Below are 25,063 nucleotides of genomic sequence, written 5' to 3' on the forward strand. Positions count from 1 at the left end.
TGCTTTCTATTTTGAATTTTTATTCAAACAAAAAATAGAAGATTTACTGTTATGCAGACTACTGCAATACTGTAATAATTGTATAAATAATGTCAACCCATTCATGACTGCATATTAGAATGGCTACTTGGACATTTATTGAAAAATGACATCATTTGTTTACTTTTGAACATTGGCAAAAATCAAACATTTCCCTTACTTTGAGCTCCATTTCAAGGTTCTTTTTATAGTAAAACCAATCAAAATCACCTCTATTTCTATAATATGTTTTCCATTCTATCAAATGAAACTAAGAAAACGAGAATACAACCATAAATACTATATGAAAATAGACCACAAAGTCGGCATTTTAATTAAAAAAAAACGGTCGGAGTTTTTTTTTTTCCTCATTATGCATTGTGTGCTGCAGGATTTTTTTTTTATATGGTGCACACTGACCACACAGACCCATTCTCTCACATGTGGGCCTACCAGCTTTCTCCTGCTTGATTTGAAGCTTCTAGAATTTGAGTATATATATGTCAAAAACGGTGGCTTGTAAGACGTATATATATGACCAAAACAGTCAAAGGGTTAATTACAATGTCAGATCCTTGAGCAAACATTACGATGACCTCACAGCATTACTCAGTTCCCTTAATTCCAGTATGTCAATCATCACACTCACAGAAACTTGGCTAAAGCCTGGCACTACAGATGTCTATGCCATTCCTGGATACACAGCTATACACAACTGTAGGACAGACCAGCAAGGGGGTGGAACAGCTATATACTATTCAAATCAACTTGAATGTATCAATAATTCTTGCATAAGGGATGAGCATGGTGAATATATTATACCTAAATTTATATCAAAAGACCTGCAAAACTATAACTATAGACCAATTTCTAACTTACCACTACTCTCTAAAATCTTTGAAAAATTAATTCATAGACAGATCTATTCCTACCTCATCTCAAATAACATAGTAAACCCCTGTCAGTTTGGATTCAGGAATAATAAAAGCACAAATGATGCTATTGTACACATGCTAGAACTAATATATACCGCTCTCGAGAAGAAAGAAGTCCCACTGGGAATTTTCATTGACTTACGCAAAGCTTTTGATACAGTCGACCATGAATTGCTGCACACTAAATAACACACTATGGTATAAGAGGCCACTCCCTCAACTACCTAAAGTCATACCTTAGTAACAGAAGCCAATACATGTATGCAAATGGTGCAAACTCTTCCACACAACCAATCACAGTAGGAGCCCCACAGGGAAGTGTTCTAGGACCACTCCTCTTTCTCATCTACATCAATGACCTACCAAATGCATCACAGCTACTCAAACCCATATTATATGCAGCTGACACTACATACGTCTTCTCACACCCAAACCCAGCCATACTCGCCAACAATGTCAATGCTGAATTGCAGAAAATATCTACCTGGAAGATGACAAATAAACTTACCCTAAATACTGACAAAACCTATTTCATTCAGTTTGTAACCAGAGCTGCAAATGTTCCACTTAACATAACACTAAATGGATCACCCATCACAAGACTCACAGAGGGAAAATTCCTAGGAATCCACCTAGACAGTAACCTCAAATTCCAGACACATATACAACAAATTTCCAAGAAAATCTCTAAGACAGTAGGCATACTATCAAAGATACGGTACTATGTTCCACAATCACCTCTCCTTGCACTGTATCATTCACTAATCTACCCTTATCTCACATATGGAATTTGTGCATGGGGTTCAACAACATCAAATCACCTAAGGCCTCTAATAACCCAGCAAAAGGCTGCAATCAGAATGATAACAAATTCCCAATCGCAACAGCATATTCCACCTCTATTCAGAAGTCTAAATTTGCTCACCATAAAGAACATCCACACTTATTCATGTGCCTACTACATACATAGAACAATACACACAGACATAAACCCTCCACTCAAATTGCTCCTCTCCATCCTTAACAGGACACACAACCATAACACAAGACACAGATCTCTTCTTGATGTACCCCATGTCCATATCACACTGTGTAAGAAACTCTATGCACATAAAGGGCCCCAAAATCTGGAATTCATTACCAGAACATACTAAAGTAACCAGGCCTGAAAATCAATTTAAGACTCTTCTAAAAAAAAAACCACTTACTCACCCAGAACTAAATAATCAATACTCAATATTTAACATTACCAATAATTCTCCCAATTATTTAAATCTTAAAACTTCAAGACAACATACAGTAAATTGATCTTGTTTGTTATACACTGTAATGCGACAAAATTGTACAACTATAATGCTTCAATATCTTTATGTTCAAATTTCATTGTTTCAAATACTCAAATGTACTTCATATTGTAAATTGTTTATGGTAATTTTTACCACTGAACCTTTCATTGCTTGTTAATTTTAAGTTTATTTTAAGCCTGTCCATAATGCTCTGCATACAAGAGGCTTTTGGCATATACTCCCAACTACTATAATTCCTTGTACAACTATGTATCATGTTCAAATAAACTATATGAATATGAATACATAATATTTTTTATTTTTATTTTATTAACACACTGGCCGATTCCCACCAAGGCAGGGTGGCCCAAAAAAGAAAAACTTTCACTATCATTCACTCCATCACTGTCTTGCCAGAAGGGTGCTTTACACTACAGTTTTTAAACTGCAACATTAACACCCCTCCTTCAGAGTGCAGGCACTGTACTTCCCATCTCCAGGACTCAAGTCCGGCCTGCCGGTTTCCCTGAATCCCTTCATAAATGTTACTTTGCTCACAATCCAACAGCACGTCAAGTATTAAAAACCATTTGTCTCCATTCACTCCTATCAAACATGCTCACGCATGCCCGCTGGAAGTCCAAGCCCCTCGCACACAAAACCTCCTTTACCCCCTCCCTCCAATCTTTCCTAGGCTGACCCCTACCCCGAATTCCTTGCACTACAGACTGATACACTCTTGAAGTCATTCTGTTCCACTCCATTCTCTCTACATGTCTGAACCACCTCAACAACCCTTCCTCAGCCCTCTGGACAACAGTTTTGGCAATCCTGCACGAATTCTCTGCATTATATTCACACCACACATTGCCCTCAGACATGACATCTCCACTGCCTCCAGCCTTCTCCTCACTGCAACATTCATCACCCATGCTTCACACCCATACAGGAGCGTTGGTAAAACTATACTCTCATACATTCCCCTCTTTGCCTCCAAGGACAAAGTTCTTTGTCTCCACAGACTCCTAAGTGCACCACTCACCCTTTTCCCCTCATCAATTCTATGATTCACCTCATCTTTCATAGACCCATCCGCTGACACATCCACTCCCAAATATCTGAATACATTCACCTCCTCCATACTCTCTCCCTCCAATCTGATATCCAATCTTTCATCACCTAATCTTTTTGTTATCCTCATAACCTTACTCTTTCCTGTATTCACTTTCAATTTTCTTCTTTTACACACCCTACCAAATTCCTCCACCAACCTCTGCAACTTCTCTTCAGAATCACCCAAGAACACAGTGTCATCAGCAAAGAGCAACTGTGACAACTCCCACTTTATGTGTGATTCTTTATCTTTTAACTCCACGCCTCTTGCCAAGACCCTCGCATTTACTTCTCTTACAACCCCATTTTATTATTATTAACACACTGGCCGATTCCCACCAAGGCAGGGTGGTCCGAAAAAGAAAAACTTTCACCATCATTCACTCCATCACTGGTAGTAGGTTGGTAGACATCAACCACCCAGGGAAGTACTACCGTCCTGCCAGATGACTGTGAAACAGAAACCTGTAACTGTTTTGCATGATGGTAGGATTGCTGGTTTTTTTTTCTGTCTCATAAACACGCTAGATAACAGGGATATCTTGCTACTCCTACTTACACTTTGGTTACACTTCACAGACACGCACATGCATATAATATATATACATACATCTAGGTTTTTCTTCTCTTTCTAAATAGCTCTTGTTCTTCTTTATTTCTTCTATTGTCCATGGGGAAGTGGAAAAGAATCTTTCCTCCTTAATCCATGCGTGTCGTATGAGGCGACTAAAATGCCGGGAGCGATGGGCTAGTAACCCCTTCTCCTACAGACATTTACTAAAAAGGAGAAGAAGAAAAACTACAACCCCATCTATAAATATATTGAACAACCATGGTGACATCACACATCCTTGTCTAAGGTCTACTTTTACTGGGAAATAATCTCCCTCTTTCCTACACACTCTAACTTGAGCCTCACTATCCTCGTAAAAACTCTTCACTGCTTTCAGTAACCTACCTCCTATACCATACATCTGCAACATCTGCCACACTGCCCCCCTATCCACCCTGTCATATGCCTTTTCCAAATCCATAAATGCCACAAAAACCTCTTTAGCCTTATCTAATTACTGTTCACTTATATGTTTCACTGTAAACACCTGGTCCACACACCCCTACCTTTCCTAAAGCCTCCTTGTTCATCTGCTATCCTATTCTCCGTCTTACTCTTAATTCTTTCAATAACAACTCTACAATACACTTTACCAGGTATACTCAACAGACTTATCCCCCTACAATTTTTGCACTCTCTTTTGTCCCCTTTGCCTTTATACAAAGGAACTATGCATGCTCTCTGCCAATCCCTAGGTACCATACCCTCTTCCATACATTTATTAAATAATAGCATCAACCACTCCAAAATTATATCCCCACCTGCTTTTAACATTTCTATCTCCCATCAATCCCAGCTGCCTTACCCCCTTTCATTCTACCTACTGCCTCACGAACTTCCCCCACACTCACAACTTGCTCTTCCTCACTCCTACAAGATGTTATTCCTCCTTGCCCTATACACGAAATCACAGCTTCCCTATCTTCATCAACATTCAACAATTCCTCAAAATATTCCCTCCATCTTCCCAATACCTCTAACTCTCCTCTCCTATTTTTAACTGACAAATCCATTTGTTCTCTAGGCTTCCTTAACTTGTTAATCTCACTCCAAAACTTTTTCTTATTTTCAACAAAATTTGTTGATAACATCCCACCCACTCTCTCATTTGCTCTCTTTTTACATTGCTTCACTACTCTCTTAACCTCTCTCTTTTTCTCCATATACTCTTCCCTACTTGCATCACTTCTACTTTGTAAAAACTTATCATATGCTAACTTTTTCTCCCTTACTACTCTCTTTACATCATCATTCCACCAATCGCTCCTCTTCCCTCCCGCACCCACCTTCCTGTAACCACAAACTTCTGCTGAACACTCTAACACTACATTTTTAAACCTACCCGATACCTCTTCGACCCCATTGCCTATGCTCTCATTAGCCCATCTATCCTCCAATAGTTGTTTATATCTTACCCTAACTGCCTCCTCTTTTAGTTTATAAACCTTCACCTCTCTCTTGCCTGATGCTTCTATTCTCCTTCTATCCCATCTACCTTTTACTCTGTGTAGCTACAACTAAAAAGTGATCTGATATATCTGTGGCCTCTCTACAAACATGTACATCCTGAAGTCTACTCAACAGTCTTTTATCCACCAATACATTATCCAACAAACTACTGTCATTTTGCCCAACATCATATCTTTTATACTTATTGATCCTCTTTTTCTTAATATATGTATTACCTATAACTAAACCCCTTTCTATACAAAGTTCAATCAAAGGGCTCCCACTATCATTTACACCTGGCACCCCAAACTTACCTACCACACCCTCTCTAAAAGTTTCTCCTACTTTAGCATTCAGGTCCCCTACCACAATTACTCTCTCACTTGGTTCAAAGGTTCCAATACATTCACTTAACATCTCCCAAAATCTCTCTCTCTCCTCTACATTCCTCTCTTCTCCAGGTACATACACGCTTATTATGACCTACTTTTCGCCTCCAACCTTTACTTTAATCCACATAATCCTTGAATTTACACATTCATATTCTCTTTTCTCCTTCCATAACTGATCCTTCAACATTATTCCTACGAATACATAAACACAAAAGAATTAGATGAAATAAATGCAAATTTAACCTTACTTTACTTTTCTGAATAGAGTCAAGTGCCTACTAGATAGTGCTGAAAAGGGATTAGGAGGAAATATTATTGTTTGGAAGGAGAGTTCCCTTCTCTTTTGTGTCTCTTTTCCCTATTTGGACCTGGTTGAAGCTCACCAGGTTTGACTTTTACTAAAAATCTGTCCAAAGAACTTTGCTTCTGCCTTCTCCTCAGGATGTTTAGGAAATGTGACATTGTCTGGTCATTCCAGACAATGCTATTACAGCTTGTTTGGGCTTTGTTGGGGTGGTACTTCTCTGCAGTTTTTGATGTCTATCCATTTGGCAAAGATTTCCTTGATTAATGAATTAGGGGCTTCCTCTATCTCTTCTTCTGAGCCTGAAGAGAGTGCATCCATCTCAGTCTTTTGCTCCTCCTTCTCAAGTTCCTGTAGCTTCTCAGTGGTCAGCTCTTCCCTGTGCCCCTCCACTGGTCAGCTCTTCCCTGTGCCCCTCCACTGGTCAGCTCTTCCCTGTGCCCCTCCACTGGTCAGCTCTTCCCTGTGCCCCTCCACTAACTCCTCCACATCACCATCACTCACATCCAGCAATCCCCACTTGCATTGGCACAGAACAAGAGAGTTAACCTATCCTTCATTGGCTTGTGTCCTGGTAATGAGTTCACCTCTTGTGTAATATAGGTCCCGTTAGGCATTTTCTTCCAAAACAAACCTGTTTCGTCACAATTAAAAACTTGTTGGGGAACAAAACCCTCAGCCTCCACAAATTCACCAAACTCTGTAACAAAATCATTGACAGCATCTTTATCAGCACTGGCTCCCTCTCCATGCCCCACAACACTGTGAATGCCAGTCCTCTTCTTAAAATTAACAAACCAGCCATGGCATGCTTTAAACACTTCACTTTCTTGGCTCGTTCCTGCCTTGTTTTCCAAAAGATCAGTATGCATCAGTTTTGCCTTTTCACAAATCGTTGCCTCTGATATGCAATCGCTGGCACATTGTTTTTCTGTTATCCAGATCAAAAGCAATTTTTCAACATGCTCTAATGTCCATGATCTTTGTTTGGTAATTGATTTCACCCCTTTGCAGCATTAGCCAATTTAATAATATCTTTGTTTTTCACAATAGTAGATACCATTGTTCTCGGCATACGGCATGCAGCAGCCAAGTCCCGAATGCGCATGCCACCTTCATACTTTTCAACAATCTCTTCTTTCACCTCCATGGTGATCCTAACTATTTTCTTCATTGCTTGGCTCTTCTCATTAATTTTCTTAGAACTCATGGTCAATGAATTTACTAAAAATTTATATGAAAAAACACAAAATCACGTGAAAACTCACAGAGTTACAGCGCAGGTTGTGCACTGAATTGTAGCAACAGGCATACTGACACTAGTGGGAGGTCGTGGCTTTGTCTTCAGAGAGAAGTAAACAAGAGTAGCATGTGGTGTCGTGACTCATTTTGGCCGATACAAGTTCTAGCACGCAAGTCATATTCCAAACAAAGGTCATATACTAAGCAAAAATTTTTGCATCCAAACAGAACGTACACCAAGTTGGACTTACTCCAAAGTGAGCATATACTGAGGTACCACTGTATGTTAAAAAAATTATCAGATGATTTTAGTCAATATCATTAACTCCAGTGGTTCTAAAAGAAAATGGCTGGTAGAGATTCTGTTGGCTATCTATCCAGCCTACAGGTGCATACCCCTCAAGGGAGGTTCCTTGATGCTGGTGAGGGGCTCTTGATCTAGGGAACTGGATCTGTGCTCTGGTTCCCTGAATTGAGCCTGAATACCTTCCATCCCCCCCCCCCCACATGCACTTTATAATCCTACAAGTTTAGCGCTCCCCCATGATTATAATAATAATAACAAGTGCATAAAAAGAATAAAAAAGCACAATACCATGGCTGCACATAGGAGACTAAAAGTTGTGTAGACATTTCAGTCTGACTGGAGCATTAACTAGTCACTAAATAATGGTGCAAGTCAGATCAAAATGTCATCATAAGTTTCAGTCTCCTACTTGAGATAATCGTTGGTTTCCCACTAATAGGTTATCCATTCATAAAGCCATAGGTGGTTGCACTCTGTTGTGATCAGAGTTTACTGCATTCAAGATTGTCTTTGAATACTTCCTTGTTGCTTATGATGATCAAATTTAGCATATTTAATTTCTAATACTCATTATCTGCTAGCTCAATGCAAACTTTGCTCAGTCACAGGTGTTTCATGGTATGTGCTTGATGGGCTAGAGTGCTCTGTTACTTCTATCAATACAACCTGCTTCTTTCAATATAATGAAACTCCCAGATTACAGTGAAGAGATGAAACATAAAACCACACAAAGAAAAATAATGAACAATGCATGCAAAATCTAAGGTTACATTTCCCCAGTGAAAAGCAGGGGCGCCATGAGTACACTAAGAGACAACACAATAAGTGTCAGGGGCCCAAGACAATTCAACTGCTTCCCAGCATACATAAAGGGGATTACCAATAGACTCCTGGTTGTCTTCAAGAAGGCACTGGACAGGCACCTGAAATCAGTACCTGATCAGCCATGCCAAGGTTCGTACATCAGTTTATGTGCGGCCAGCAATAACAGCATGGTTAATCAGACCCTGATCCACCACAAAGCCTGGTCTCAGACCGGGCTGCAGTGGCATTGACCTCCGGAACCCTCTCCAGGTATACATACTAAAGTATATGTGCTGGCCAACTACAAAAAGTAAATTCCATACTAACTAGATCAAAGAACTTATATGGTAAGCACAATGTTATACAGTGAAACCTCTACTTACGAGTGCCCCAACGTGCGAGTTTCTCAAGATACAAGCAGTTGCTTGGTCGATTTTTTGCTTCTAGATGCGAGCGAAATTTCAAGATGCGAGCGGGCCTCAAGGGAGGTTCGTTGATGCTGGTGAGGGGCTCTTGCTCTTGATCTAGGGAATTGGATCTCAGTTGTTTGTTGGACTACCTTATTGAAACTTGGGCCATGTATGATGGAAAGATGTTTCTTAACATACATCAAAATTGAAAGAAATCGGACCATAAATAACGGAGTTCACTTCTCAGCCATTAGCCACCCCTTAGCAGTATATTTCTGTATGTTTTTATTCTTGTATTCTTGTTTTATTGGTCTCATTTGATAGAATGGAAGATATATTACAGAAATAGATATGATTTTGACTGCTTTCACAATGAAAAGTACATGCCTTGAAATTGAGCTCAAAGTAATGGAAATGTTCGAGTCTTTGGTTCTGTTCAAAAGTAAACAAATGACGTCACCGTCCAATACGCGTCCACCTGGACAATCTAATATGCAGTCACGAATGGGTTGACATTATTTATATAATTATTACAATAATGAAGTAATCTGCATAAAAGCAAATCTTCTATTTTTTGTGTGAATAAAAAAACAAATTGTAAGCAAGAGTATTATTACAAGAATACGTACATACTTAGGTCACACTGCATATAAATGTACACGTTTATATATACACACTCTTCTGAGTTTTCTTTGATTTTATCTTAATAGTTGTTATTACTTTTCCTTTTATATCCATGGGGAAGTGGAATAAGAATCTTTCCTCCATAAGCCATGCATGCTGTAAAAGTCAACTAAAATTCCGGGAACAATGGGCTAGTAACCCCTTTTCCTGTATAGCCTACTAAAAAGAAAAAGAAGAAAATCATCAAAGTGGGATGTTTGAATGTGCATGGATGTTGTGTGAATGATAAGAGAGAGATGATTGTGGATGTTATGAATGAGAAGAAGCTGGATGTCCTGGCTCTAAGTGAAACAAAGCTGAAGGGGGTGGGAGAGTTTCAGTGGGGAGAAATAAATGGGATTAGGTCAGGGGTTTCAAACAGAGTTAGAGCCAAAGGAGGAGTAGCAATAATGTTGAAGGATAAGTTATGGCGGGAAAAGAGGAAATACAGTGGAACCCCGCATAACGATCACCTCCGAATGCGACCAATTATGTAAGTGTATTTATGTAAGTGCGTTTGTACGTGTATGTTTGGGGGTCTGAAATGGACTAATCTACTTCACAATATTCCTTATGGGAACAAATTCGATCAGTACTGGCACCTGAACATACTTCTTGAGTGAAAAAATATCGTTAACCGGGGGTCCACTGTATAAATGTATTAATTCAAGGAGTATGTGGAGTAAAATAAGGGTTAGATGTGAAAAGTGGGTTATAGTAAGCATATATGCACAGAGAGAGAGAGAGAGAGAGAGAGAGAGAGAGAGAGAGAGAGATAGAGTTAACCCTTTGACTGTCGAAGGGCCCAATCCTGAAGTGTCTCCTGGTGTCGCAAAATATTCGAAAAAAAAAAAAAATTATTTTTTCTTATGAAAATGTTAAGATTATTTTTCTGATTGTTTTAGTCCCAAAAAAAAAAATTTCCCATCAGTACTTACCGAGATATAGAGTCCTGAAGTTTGCTGAAATTGATCTGCTGGCGGCAACAGCGGCGACTGCCGCTCACCCGGTAAACTTTTATTTACTTGTATTCGATGGTTTCTTGTTTTTTTCACTATTTTATTTTTTCACATAACTTTTGTGGCCTGTGAGACCAAATTATTGTGCAATGTTCAAATATACACTCGTTGAATGTAACACAATTATAGCAAAAACACTCGTATCATTATAATGTTGCTAAAACTTGTTTACACAAACAAACAATGTAAACAAATGTTTATTACGATTGCTTTATAATATATATACATATGTACAATCACTGGACACTTTATTAGAAGTGCTGCAGCTTGTGGAATTCTTTGAAACATGGGTATAAGCACAATGGTGTCTTACACTCCTCACACATAAAACGAGTGTCTCTGCGTTTTTGTGGATGTTTTGTGGTATGTCCACAGACAAAACACCTCTTCTGAGCATTTTTCTTGGCAGTAGTAGCAGGCAGTGGTATGGGGTAGTGATCACCAGGCCTCAGACGAGAGGACATGTGTTGATAATTTCGTGGGCGCTGGTCTATTGCAGGTGTTGTTTCTTGGTACTTGAATATTATTTGTCTGATGACTGACAAACAAAATTCACCATATTTGGGTTTGTTCTTGGTCTTCAACTTATACATATTATAAGCATTCAGCATGGAAATGTCAAGAAGATGGAAAAACAGTTTTATGTACCACTTATAACTCTTGCGAACACAGTCAGCAAACCCAATCTGCATGTCACATTTGTCCACTAAGCGCATATTGAGGTTGTAATCCATCACAGCTGCAGGTTTTACAATAGGTTCATTGGTCTCTCTATTCTGCTTGCCAGTCTCTACCATTTCGTGTCGGTGAACTGATGTCAGCAGTGTGACATCACGTTTGTCATGCCACCGAAATGCCATGATGTCATTGGCAGCAAACACCTGCACTTCACCTCTACGACTGCCAGCTTCGAACCTAGGCATATGTTTACGATTTCTACGCACTGTGCCACACACATCTGTCATGTTCACTCGCAAGAAATCACTGAGTATAGGGCTTGTGTACCAGTTGTCAGTATATAAAATATGCCCCTTACCAAGATATGGCTCCATCATTGTTCTAACCACATCACCAGAGATACCCAGTAACTTCCTGGTATCTTCCATTGTTTTACCGCCAGTGTACACAATTATATCCAAAACCAGACCAGTTTTGCAATCACACAGAACAAATAACTTTATACCAAAGCGTTTCCTCTTGCTTGGTATATACTGCTTGAATGAGAGTCTTCCTTTGAACAAAATCAAAGACTCGTCAATAACAAGCTTCCTGAAGGGATAAAAATACATACAGCACTTTTGTTTCAGGTACATAAACACACGTCTGATCTTATATAACCTGTCGCTTCTGTCAGGCCTGGTTTTGTCTGAAAAGTGTAACATACGTAACAGTAACACAAATCTATTCACTGGTATAATGTCACTGAAAGCAGGGGTTGAAATCAGGCGGTCTGTCGCCCAGTATGTGCTGACACTATGCTTATACACATGTGGCATAAGCATTATTGTGGCAAAGAACAGATACATCTCTGCCACAGTTGTGTCCTTCCACTGGTGTAGGCGTGATCTTGGTGAAAGCATAGTGTTTGCCATGGTGTACTCATAGTATGTATTGCTTTCCCTGACAATAATGTCCATCAGGGGTTCATCGAAGAACAACTGAAAGCATTCCAGTTCAGTGGGATTGTTCCCAAGTGTACATGATGGCCGTATTCCACTTTGTCCTCCATCAAAGTCATGGGGATTGGGAACAAACTCGTCATCTTGATGCCAATCCCAGATGCGGTCAGCTGGTGCGTTCTGGATATTGTAATGTCGTTGTGGTTGTGCAGGTTGTGGTTGTGGTTGTGAGAGTGTGGGGTCGGCCGAAGCAGGTTGTAGTTGTGCAGAGTCAGCAGCGCGGGCACTAGCGTGGCCCGCTGCTGGTGTCACATGACTCATGGCACCGTCACTATCACCACCACCGCCTGCTGCCTCACTCACATCATTTATACCCATCGTAACAATATCGTCATCTTCACTATCAGGACGTGGTGTAGGGCCACGGGATGTGCTCCGAGATGTACTCCTTCCTCTTGGAAGAGCATATGGCACACTACCAGACCGCATGCGACGTCGTATATACTGCCGTTTCACTGGGGAATATTCACCCTCACTGTCACAACTAGAAGTGCTTTCAATAACCTTGAAATCACTATCACTATCACTTGCACTGCTCACATCTGAGTCTTGTACACGGGCAAATAGTTTCCTCTTTCGTCCTGGTACAGGTGAACATGAACGAGCCGGCCCAGCACCAGAGGTGGATGGTTGTGGGTCATCTGGGTTTTCATCACTAATTATGTTATCCTGGGTAATTTTCTCGGTCACACCCGCTTCAAAACCAGGGAATTCACTTTCACTGACACTATCATCACTGTTTGAGCTATCACTTGGGAACAAAAGACCTCCAATCCGCCGAGGAGTGAGGAACTTCTTACCGCGAGGCATGGTGAAAATGGACTACCAAGATGGCGTTCCCACAATGCACCGCTGAGTCCCAGATTTTTTTCACAGGGTGCACACCGACCACTGAGACCCATTCTCTCTCGTGTAGGCCTACCAGCCCTCTCCCGCTTGATTTGAAGCCGCTAGAATTTATGCGTATAGATACGTCAAACACGGTATCTCCCATGACGTACATATACGACCGCGACAGTCAAAGGGTTAATGTACATGTTTATAGAGGGGCAACTGATATATTTTTTTTTTTTTAACAAGTCGGCCGTGTCCCACCGAGGCAGGTGACCCAAAAAAGAAAGAAAATCCCCAAAAAGAAAATACTTTCATCATCATTCAACACTTTCACCTCACTCACACATAATCACTGTTTTTGCAGAGGTGCTCAGAACACAACAGCTTAGAAGCATATACAGTGGACCCCCGCTTAACGATCACCTCCCAATGTGACCAATTATGTAAGTGTATTTATGTAAGTGCGTTTGTACGTGTATGTTTGGGGGTCTGAAATGGACTAATCTACTTCACAATATTCCTTATGGGAACAAATTCGGTCAGTACTGGCACCTGAACATACTTCTGGAATGAAAAAATATCGTTAACCGGGGGTCCACTGTACCTATAAAGATACACAATATATCCTTCCAAACTGCCAATATCCCAAACCCCTCCTTTAGAGTGCAGGCATTGTACTTCCCATTTCCAGGACTCAAGTCCGGCTATATAAAAATAACCGGTTTCCCTAAATCCCTTCACTAAACATTACCCTGCTCACACTCCAACAGATCGTCAGGTCCCAAATGCCATTCGTCTCCATTCACTCCTAACACGCTCACGCACGCTTGCTGGAAGTCCAGGCCCCTCGCCCACAAAACCTCCTTTACCCCCTCCCTCCAACCTGTTTGAGGACGACCCCTACCCCACCTTCCTTCCCCTACACATTTATACGCTCTCTATGTCATTCTACTTTGATCCATTCTCTCTTAATGACCAAACTTCCTCAACAACCCCTCTTCAGCCCTCTCACTAATACTTTTATTAACTCCACACCTTCTCCTAATTTCCACACTCCGAATTTTCTGCATAATATTTACATCACACATTGCCCTTAGACAAGACATCTCCACTGCCTCCAACTGCCTCCTCGCTGCTGCATTCACAACCCAAGCTTCACACCCATATAAGAGTGTTGGTACTACTATACTTTCATACATTCCCTTCTTTGCCTCCAAAGATAATGTTTTTTGTCTCCAAATATACCTCAACGCACCACTCACCTTTTTTCCCTTATCAATTCTATGATTAACCTCATCCTTCATAAATCCATCCGCCAACACGTCAACTCCCAAGTATCTGAAAACATTCACTTCTTCCATACTCCTCCTCCCCAATTTGATATCCAATTTTTCTTTATCTAAATCATTTGATACCCTCATCACCTTACTCTTTTCTATGTTCACTTTCAACTTTCTACCTTTACACACACTCCCAAACTCATCCACTAACCTTTGCAATTTTTCTTTAGAATCTCCCATGAGTACAGTATCATCAGCATAAAGCAACTGTGTTAATTCTCATTTTGTATTTGATTCCCCATAATTTAATCCCACCCCTCTCCTGAACACCCTAGCATTTACTTCTTTTACAACCCCATCTATAAATATATTAAACAACCATGGTGACATTACACATCCCTGTCTAAGACCTACATTTACTAGGAAGTAGTCTCCTTCTCTTCTACACACCCTAACCTGAGCCTCATTATCATAAAAACTCTTTACAGCATTTAGTAACTTACCACCTATTCCATATACTTGCAACATCTGCCACATTGCTCCCCTATCCACTCTATCATATGCCTTTTCTAAATCCATTTTTTTTATGTTAATGCCCAGAGTTTATTACCTGGACCTCAGCAATGAGAGTCGCTACTCTCACCACTGGGTAACGGCGACCAGTGCCTTCTAAATCCACAAATGCAATAAAAACTTCCCTACCTTTATCTAAATACTGTTCACATATATGCCTCAATGTAAACACTTGATCTATACATCCCCTACCCACTCTGAAACCTCCTTGCTCATATGCAATCCTACATTCTGTCTTACCTCTAATTCTTTCAATTATAACCCTTCCATACACTTTTCCTGGCATACTCAGTAAACTTATTCCTCTATAATTTTTACAATCTCTTTTGTCCCCCTTCCCTTTATATAAAGGGACTATACATGCTCTCTGCCAATCCCTAGGTACCTTCCCCTCTTTCATACATTTATTAAACAAAAGTACCAACCACTCCAACACTATATCCCCCCCTGCTTTTAACATTTCTGTCATGATCCCATCAGTTCCAGCTGCTTTACCCCCTTTCATTCTACGTAATGCCTCATGCACCTCCCCCACACTCACATCCTGTTCTTTTTCACTCCTAAAAGATGGTATACCTCCCTGGCCAGTGCATGAAATTACCGCTCCCCTTTCTTCGTCGACATTTAAAAGTTCCTCAAAATATTCTCGCCATCTACCCAAAACTTCCATCTCCCCATCTACTAACTCCCCTACTCTGTTTTTAACTGACAAATCCATTCGTTCTCTAGGCTTTCTTAACTTGTTTAACTCACTCCAAATTTTTTTATTTTCATTAAAATTTCTTGACAGTGCCTCTCCCACTCTATCACCTGCTCTCCTTTTGCATTCTCTCACCACTCTCTTCACCTTTCTTTTACTCTCCATATACTCTACTCTTCTTATAACACTTCTGCAACTGATATATCAGATCATTATTTAGTTGTAGCTACAGTTAGAGTAAGAGGTAGATAGGACGAAAGGAAAATGGAAACAAGTAAGACAGAGGTGAAAGTGTATAAATTAGGGGAGGAGGAAGTTAGGGTGAGATATAAGCAACTATTGGCAGAAAGGTGGGCTAGTGCAAGTATGAGCAGTGGAGGGGAGGGGGGTTGAAGAGGGTTGGAATAGTTTTAAAAATTTAGTATTAGAATGTGGGACAGAAGTTTGTGGCTATAGGAGGGTGGGTGCAGGAGGAAAGAGGAGCAGTTGGTGGAATGATGAAGTAAAGAGTGTGATAAAAGAGAAAAAGGCAGCTTACGAGAGGTTTTTACCAAGCAGAAGTGTTATAAGAACAGCAGAGTATATGGAGAGTAAATGAAAGGTGAAGAGAGTAGTGAGAGAATGCAAAAGAAGAGCAGATGATAGAAAAATTTTTGGAGTGAGATAAACAAGTTAAGAAAGCCTAGGGAATGAATGGATTTGTCAGCTAAAAGCAGAGTAGGCGAGTAAGTAGATGGGGAGCTGGAGGTATTGGGCAGATGGCAGGAATATTTTGAGGAACTTTTAAATGTCGACGAAAAAAGGGAGGCGGTCATTTCATGCACTGGCCAGGGTGGTATAACATCTTTTAACCCTATGACTGTTTCAGGCCCCTCTCTGAAACTGTCATTCTATGTCGCTCAATTTTTGAAAAAAAAACAAAAAAAAATTTTTCTTATGAAATGATAGAGAATCTTTTCCCGATGGTAATGACACCAAAAGTTCGAAATTTGGTCGAAAACTCATGGAATTATGCTCCCTCGAAGTTAGCGGTCTCGGCGACATATGCGTATCGGCGATTTCGCCGAATTTGAGCCCTATTTTCAGCCAATTCCATTGTTCCAGTTGACCAAACTCATAGCTATTTCTTTAGAACTCCATTTTATCTATCAGCTGAGTACAAGAAACCTCCCATTTACTAATTTGGACTACCCAATATGGTGGTCAGAAATAGGCAAATTGGCCAATTTCACACAAACTAAAAAAGACGCCAATTTCAAAATAGGGTCCAGAATAAACAAGGTAGACATTTGTGGCACTAAAATAACATATGCTCTGTTCATTAGTCACATCTCTAGGCCCCTCTTATATTATTATTGCTTTCTATTTTGATTTTTTACTCATACAAAAAATACAAAATTTACTGTTATGCAGACTACTGCATTATTGTAAAAATGGTATAAATAATATCAGTGCACTAGTGAAAGAATATTAGACTCCCCAGTTGACGTGTATTGGACGTGTGGTGTGATTTATTTACTCCTGAACATTGGTAAAAATTGAATATTTCCGCTACTTTGAGCTCAATTTCAAGGTCGTTTTCATCGTCAAAGTAATGAAAATCATCTCTATTTCTGTAATACGTTTTCCATTTTATCACCTAAGACCATGAAAACGCGAATACAACGATAAATACTATACGAAAATACACCTCAAAGTTGGCGTTTTATTCCAAAAAAACGATCAGTTTTTTTTTTTCTCATTACGCAATGTGTGCTGAAGGATTTTTTTTATGTGGTGCACACTGACCACACAGACCCATTCTCTCACATGTGGGCCTACCAGCTTTCTCCCGCTTGATTTGAAGCCGCTAGAATTATTGAGTATATATACGTCAGAAACATTGGTTCGTAAGACGTATTTATACGTCGAAAACAGTCAAAGGGTTAAGAGTGAACAAGAGCAGGATGTGAGTGTGGGTGAGGTGCGTGAGGCATTATGTAGAATGAAAGGGGGTAAAGCAGCAGGAACTGATGGGATCATGACAGAAATGTTAAAAGCAGAGGGAGATATAGTGTTGGAGTGGTTGGTATTTTTGTTAATAAATGTATGGAAAAGGGGAAGGTACCTAAGGATTGGCAGACAGCATGTATAGTTCCTTTATATAAAGGGAAGGGGGACAAAAGATACTGTAAAAATTATAGGGGAATAAGGTTACTGAGAAAAGTGAAAAGTGGGTTATAGTAAGTGTGTATGCACCTGGAGAAGAGAGAAGTGTAGAGGAGAGAGAGAGATTCTGGGAAATGTTGAGTGAATGCGTGGGGAGTTTTGGATCAAGTGTGAGAGTAATGGTGGTTGGGGATTTTAATGCTAAAGTGGGTAAAAATGTTATGGAGGGAGTAGTAGGTAAATTTGGGGTGCCAGGGGTAAATGTAAATGGGGAGCCTTTAACTGAGCTATGTGTAGAAAGAAATTTGGTAATAAGTAATACATATTTTATGAAAAAGAGGATAAATAAATATACAAGGTATGATGTAACACGTAATGAAAGTAATTTGTTAGATTATGTATTGGTGGATAAAAGGTTGATGGGTAGGCTCCAGGATGTACATGTTTATAGAGGGGCAACTGATATATCGGATCATTATTTAGTTGTAGCTACAGTTAGAGTAAGAGGTAGATGGGAAAAGAGGAAGGTGGCAACAACAAGTAAGAGGGAGGTGAAAGTGTATAAACTAAGGGAGGATGAAGTTTGGGTGAGATATAAGCGACTATTGGCAGAAAGGTGGGCTAGTGCAAAGATGAGTAGTGGGGGGGTTGAAGAGGGTTGGAATAGTTTTAAAAATGCAGTATTAGAATGTGGGGCAGAAGTTTGTGGTTATAGGAGGGTGGGGGCAGGAGAAAAGAGGAGTGACTGGTGGAATGATGAAGTAAAGGGTGTGATAAAAGAGAAAAAGGTAGCTTATAAGAGGTTTTTACAAAGCAGAAGTGTTATAAGAAGAGCAGAGTATATGGAGAGCAAAAGAAAGGTGAAGAGAGTGGTGAGAGAGTGCAAAAGGAGAGCAGATGATAGAGTGGGAGAGGCACTGTCAAGAAATTTTAATGAAAATAAGAAAAAATTTTGGAGTGGGTTAAACAAGTTAAGAAAGCCTAGGGAAAGTATGGATTTGTCAGTTAAAAACAGAGTAGGGGAATTAGTAGATGGGGAAAGGGAGGTATTAGGTAGATGGCGAGAATATTTTGAGGAACTTTTAAATGTTGAGGAAGAAAGGGAGGCGGTAATTTCATGCACTGGCCAGAGAGGTATACCATCTTTTAGGAGTGAAGAAGAGCAGAATGTAAGTATGGTGGAGGTACGTGAGGCATTACGTAGAATGAAAGGGGGCAAAGCAGCTGGAACTGATGGGATCATGACAGAAATGTTAAAAGCAGGGGGGGATATAGTGATGGAGTGGTTGGTACTTTTGTTTAATAAATGTATGAAAGAGGGGAAGGTACCTAGGGATTGGCGGAGAGCATGTATAGTCCCTTTATATAAAGGGAAAGGGGACAAAAGAGATTGTAAAAGTTATAGAGGAATAAGTTTACTGAGTATACCAGGAAAAGTATACGGTAGGGTTATAATTGAAAGAATTAGAGGTAAGACAGAATGTAGGATTGCGGATGAGCAGGGAGGCTTCAGAGTGGGTAGGGGATGTGTAGATCAAGTGTTTACATTGAAGCATATATGTGAACAGTATTTATATAAAGGTAGGGAAGTTTTTATTGCATTTATGGACTTAGAAAAGGCATATGATAGAGTGGATAGAGGAGCAATGTGGCAGATGTTGCAAGTATATGGAATAGGTGGTAAGTTATTAAATGCTGTTAAGAGTTTTTATGAGGATAGTGAGGCTCAGGTTAGGGTGTGTAGAAGAGAGGGAAAATACTTCCTGGTAAAAGTAGGTCTTAGACAGGGATGTGTAATGTCACCATGGTTGTTTAATATATTTATAGATGGGGTTGTAGGGTGTTCGGGAGAGGGGTGGGGTTAAATTATGGGGAATCAAATTCAAAATGGGAATTGACACAGTTACTTTTTGCTGATGATACTGTGCTTATGGGAGATTCTAAAGAAAAATTGCAAAGGTTAGTGGATGAGTTTGAGAATGTGTGTAAAGGTAGAAAGTTGAAAGTGAACATAGAAAAGAGTAAGGTGATGAGGGTATCAAATGATTTAGATAAAGAAAAATTGGATATCAAATTGGGGAGAAGGAGTATGGAAGAAGTGAATGTTTTCAGATACTTGGGAGTTGACGTGTCAGCGGATGGATTTATGAAGGATGAGGTTAATCATAGAATTGATGAGGGAAAAAAGGTGAGTGGTGCGTTGAGGTATATGTGGAGTCAAAAAACGTTATCTATGGAGGCAAAGAAGGGAATGTATGAAAGTATAGTAGTACCAACACTCTTACATGGATGTGAAGCTTGGGTGGTAAATGCAGCAGCGAGGAGACGGTTGGAGTCAGTGGAGATGTCCTGTCTAAGAGCAATGTGTGGTGTAAATATTATGCAGAAAATTCGGAGCGTGGAAATTAGGAGAAGGTGTGGAGTTGATAAAAGCATTAGTTAGAGGGCAGAAGAGGGGTTGTTGAGGTGGTTTGGTCATTTAGAGAGAATGGATCAAAGTAGAAAGACATGGAAAGCATATAAATCTATAGGGGAAGGAAGGAGGGGTAGGGGTCGTCCTCGAAAGGGTTGGAAAGAGGGGGTAAAGGAGGTTTTGTGGGCGAGGGGCTTGGACTTCCAGCAAGCGTGCATGAGCGTGTTAGATAGGAGTGAATGGAGACGAATGATACTTGGGACCTGACGATCTGTTGGAGTGTGAGCAGGGTAATATTTAGTGAAGGGATTCAGGGAAACCGGTTATTTTCATATAGTCGGACTTGAGTCCTGGAAATGGGAAGTAGAATGCCTGCACTTTAAAGGAGGGGTTTTGGGATATTGGCAGTTTGGAGGGATATGTTGTGTATCTTTATACGTATATGCTTCTAAACTGTTGTATTCTGAGCACTTCTGCAAAAACAGTGATAATGTGTGAGTGTGGTGAAAGTGTTGAATGATGATGAAAGTATTTTCTTTTTGGGGATTTTCTTTCTTTTTTGGGTCACCCTGCCTCGGTGGGAGACGGCCGACTTGTTAAAAAAAAAAAAAAAAAAAAAGTTTACTGAGTATACCAGGAAAAGTGTACGGTAGGGTTATTATTGAAAGAATTAGAGGTAGTACAGAGAGTAGGATTGCAGATGAGCAAGGAGGCTTTAGAGTGGTAGGGGATGTGTAGATCAAGTGTTTACATAGAAGCATATATGTGAACAGTATTTAGATAAAGGTAGGGAAGTTTTCACTGCATTTATGGATTTAGAAATGGCATATGATAGAGTGGATAGAGGAGTAATGTGGCAGATGTTGCAAGTATATGGAATAGGTAGTAAGTTACTAAATGCTGTAAAGAGTTTTTATGAGGATAGTGAGGCTCAGGTTAGGGTGTGTAGAAGAGAGGGAGACTACTTCCCAGTAAAAGTAGGTCATAGACAGGGATGTGTAATGTCACAATGGTTAATATATTTATAGATGGGGTTACGAAGTAAATGCAGGGTGTTGGGGAGAGGAGTGGGATTATATTATGGGGAATCAAATACAAAATGGGAGTCGACACAATTACTTTTTGCTGAGGATGCTGTGCTTATGGGAGATTCTAAAGAAAAGTTGCCACTTTCATATTTTGCAATAACTTATTTCTTGAATTCTATGTTTCTCACCTTCTTTACCAAAGGGCTGGCACTTTGAGCTTTCCTTGACCCCATGGTGGTTTATTTCACAGTTGCAATCAATAAACAAGAACCAAAAACAATAGATTAATGCGCAGAGTATTCCTACCCCAATTAGAGAGATGTGCAGACTGAGTGTGACATGCATGAGCAAGCGCGTCGCCGGCGGGTGGACGCATCTCATACCAACAATTTCCGAGCGGATGACCGATATATATTGGGAATTTCGCCGAAAAAAGTGCTCAGTTTCTGAAATTGGCTGATTTCCGCACCGGCCTATATCCAGGGGTCCACTATACCTGCATTAGGCTGGCATTACTTATGACTGTACAAATTACTTTATCAATACTTTAAGAGCTAAGCAGTACTTGCACTGTGCTTACCTTCATAAATGACAAGTTGAGGAAAAGTCCTAACACCCCTGAGAGGAGGCAGCCAGCATAGAAATCATAGCGCATCGCATGTGGAAAATGAAGTACCTCAAAGGCCTCTTCCAAGTACAGAGATGCTGGAGCCAACACCACAACACTGCATGTAAAATAGGTAAACTGAGAGTCAAAAGTCCAAAGGTTAGCAAAGTTATAATTTAAAAAAATTCATACATCTTATAGCCATCCGCTCTTCCCCTCAAACAAACAAACACACTGTGTGTGTGTGTGTGTGTGTGTGTGTATGTATTCACCTAATTGTGGTTACAGGGGTCAAGTCATAGCTCCTGGCCCCCGCCTCTTCACTGGTCGCCACTAGGTCCACTCTCTCCCTGCTCCATGAGCTTTATCGTACCTTTTCTGAAAACTATGTATGGATCCTGCCTCCACCACATCACTCTCCAGACTATTCCACTTCCTGACAACTCTATGACTGAAGATATACTTCCTAACATCCCTGTGGCTCATCTGAGTCTTCAACTTCCAATTGTGACAACTTGCTGCTGTGACCCATCTCTGGAACATCCTGTCTCAATCCACCCTGTCAATTCCTCTCAGCATTTTATATGCTGTTATCATATCCCCCATCCCTCCTGTCCCTCAGTGTTATCAGGTTGAGTTCCCCTACCCTCTCCTCATAGGACAAGCCCCTTAGCACAGGGACTAGTTTAGTTGCAGACCTTTGCACTTTCTCTAGTTTCCTGACTTGCTTGGTCAAGTGAGGGGTTCAAAACTGAAGCTGCATACTCCAGTATGGGCCTGACGTACAGGGTCCAGAACAACTCCTTACTGAGATGTCAGAATGCTCTTCTTAGGTTTGCTAGTCGCCCATATGCTGCAGCAGTTATTTGGTTGATGTGCGGCTCATGAGATGTGCTCAGTATTATACCCACTCCAAGATCCTTTTCCTTGAGTGATGTTTGTAGTCTTTGGCCCTCTAGACTGTACTCTGTCTGCAGTCTTCTTTGCCCTTTCCCAATCTTTATGACTTTGCACTTGGCAGGGTTGAACTCCAAGAGCTAGTTCCTGGACCAGGACTGCAGCCTGTCCAAATCCCTCTGTAGTCCTGCCTTGTCCTCAAATGACTGAATTCTCATTAACTTCACATCATCTATAAACAGGGACACTTCTGAGTCTATTCCTTCTGTCATGTCATTCACATATCAGGAACATCACTGACCCTAGGACTGACCCCTGTGGAACCCCATTCGTCACAGGCACCCACTCTGACACCTCATCACATACCACGAGTCGCTGCTGCCTTTCTGTCAGGTATTCTCTGATCCACTGCAGTGCCTTCCCTGTTATACCTGCCAAGTCCTCCAGCTTGCATGGAACTGTGTCAAAAGCTTTCTTACAGTCCAGGAAAACATAATCTACCCATCCCTCTTTCTCTTATCTTACTGCTGTCACCTTGTCACCCTGTCAGATATTATTCTCTGATTCACTGAAGTGCCTTTCCTGTTACACATGCCTGATCCTCTAGATTTTGCATTAATCTCGTGTGGAACTGTGTTGAAAGCCTTCTTGCAGTCCAAGAAAATACAATCTACCCCCCCCCCTCTCTCTCTTGTCTTACTTTTGTTACCCCGTCATAAAACTCCTGGAGGTTTGTGACACAGGATTTCCCTTCCCTGAAACCCTGCTGGTTGTCATGTATAAGCTTGTTCCTTTCTAGGTGCTCCATCACTCTCCTGATAATCTTCTCCATGATTCTGCATACTATACATGTCAGTGACACTGGTCTGTAGTTTAATGCCTCATGTTTATCACCGTTCTTAAAAATTGGGACTACATTTGCCGTTTTCCTCACCTCAGGTAGTTGCCCAGTTTCAATGGATGTGTTGAAGACTGTTGTTAATGGTACACACAGTATCTCTCCTCCCTCTCTAAGGACCCATGGAGAGATGTTGTCCAGTCCCACTTACCAGCATCTTTACCTACTCCTCAGCTGTAAATCATCCAGCACTTGTTGGTGTATAACTTGCTGGTGTACCCCACTATTCCGGCTTTCCCGAGTCCTTCCTGTCTTCACTGCAAATACTTCTTTAAATCTCATGTTGAGCTCCTCACATACTTCTCAGTCGTTTCTTGTCAACTTCCCTCCTTCCTTCCTTCCTCAGCCTGATTACCTGGTCCTTGACTGTTGTTTTCCTCCTGATGCGATTATACAACAGCTGCAAGTCAGACTTGGCTTTTGACGCTGTCATTTTCATATTGCCGCTGGGCCTCCCTCCTTATCTGTGCATAGTCATATATCTATGTATGTATATATGTATGTATATATGTATGTATGTATGTATGTATGTATGTATGTATGTATGTATATATATATATATATATATATATATATATATATATATATATATATATATATATATATATATACAGCAGGGCCCCGCTTTACGGCGTTTCACTTTACGGCGTTCCGCTAATACAGTCATTTCAAATTATGACCAAAACTCGCTATACGGCTCCCCCCACCTGACTTTCTAATACGGTCACCGCGCCCCACCCTGTTTGTTTACATTCTTCGTGAGCTCAGTAAGCACTAAGTCTCCATTTTGTCTGGAAACTCCAAAATTTCAAATGTTTTAAAAAGTTATTTCATATTTTATATATACTCTGATAATTATACTTATGTATACCTGTACTTAAATAAACTTACATACTGTGCTGGCATGCAGGTACACATTAAAATCAGTAAGAGTGTCTTATGTCTCCAGACGTCATATTAGTAATGATAATAATAATCATCGAGTCTCATTTAAATGTCGTGTATTACGTTAAATACACATTTTCATTAATCCATCTATGATATTTTTTCAAAATTATATAATAAACATGATACATAACATAAAAAGATGATAAATACACCCCACAATAGAATAAATAAACATAAATATGAGATTTGGTAGCAGACGACTTGCACAAGTGACGCCATATTAGAAATGATAATAATAATAATAATAATAATCACCGAGTCTCATTAAATGTTGTATATTACGTTAATATACACATTTTCATTAATCCATCCATGATATTTTTTTCAAAATTATATAATAAACACGATACATACATAAAAAGATGATAAATACACCCCACAATAGAATAAATAAACATAAATATGAGATGTGGGAGCCAGATAACTTGTACAAGTGATGCCAAGAATAACATTTTCTCTAATCTAACATAAGAGAAAATGTGTTACTGGGGGTAACTGTAGAA

The 25,063-nt window shown here is 40.2% G+C and overlaps 1 protein-coding gene across 5 annotated transcripts in view; it reads right to left on the bottom strand.

The window, feature by feature from the left end:
• The window catches only part of LOC128700761 (UDP-N-acetylglucosamine transporter TMEM241), a 132,849-nt gene that overhangs the window by 3,254 nt on the left and 104,532 nt on the right, over positions 1–25,063 (bottom strand). For all 5 annotated transcript variants that reach the window (XM_070088698.1, XM_070088680.1, XM_070088688.1 and 2 more), the window contains one exon: positions 21,791–21,935. In XM_070088698.1, the coding sequence (XP_069944799.1) occupies positions 21,791–21,935 (145 nt within the window). The remainder of the gene's footprint in view (positions 1–21,790; positions 21,936–25,063) is intronic.

The sequence above is a fragment of the Cherax quadricarinatus genome, chromosome 2 (assembly GCF_038502225.1).
Source record: "Cherax quadricarinatus isolate ZL_2023a chromosome 2, ASM3850222v1, whole genome shotgun sequence".
NCBI classification, from domain to species: domain Eukaryota; kingdom Metazoa; phylum Arthropoda; class Malacostraca; order Decapoda; family Parastacidae; genus Cherax; species Cherax quadricarinatus.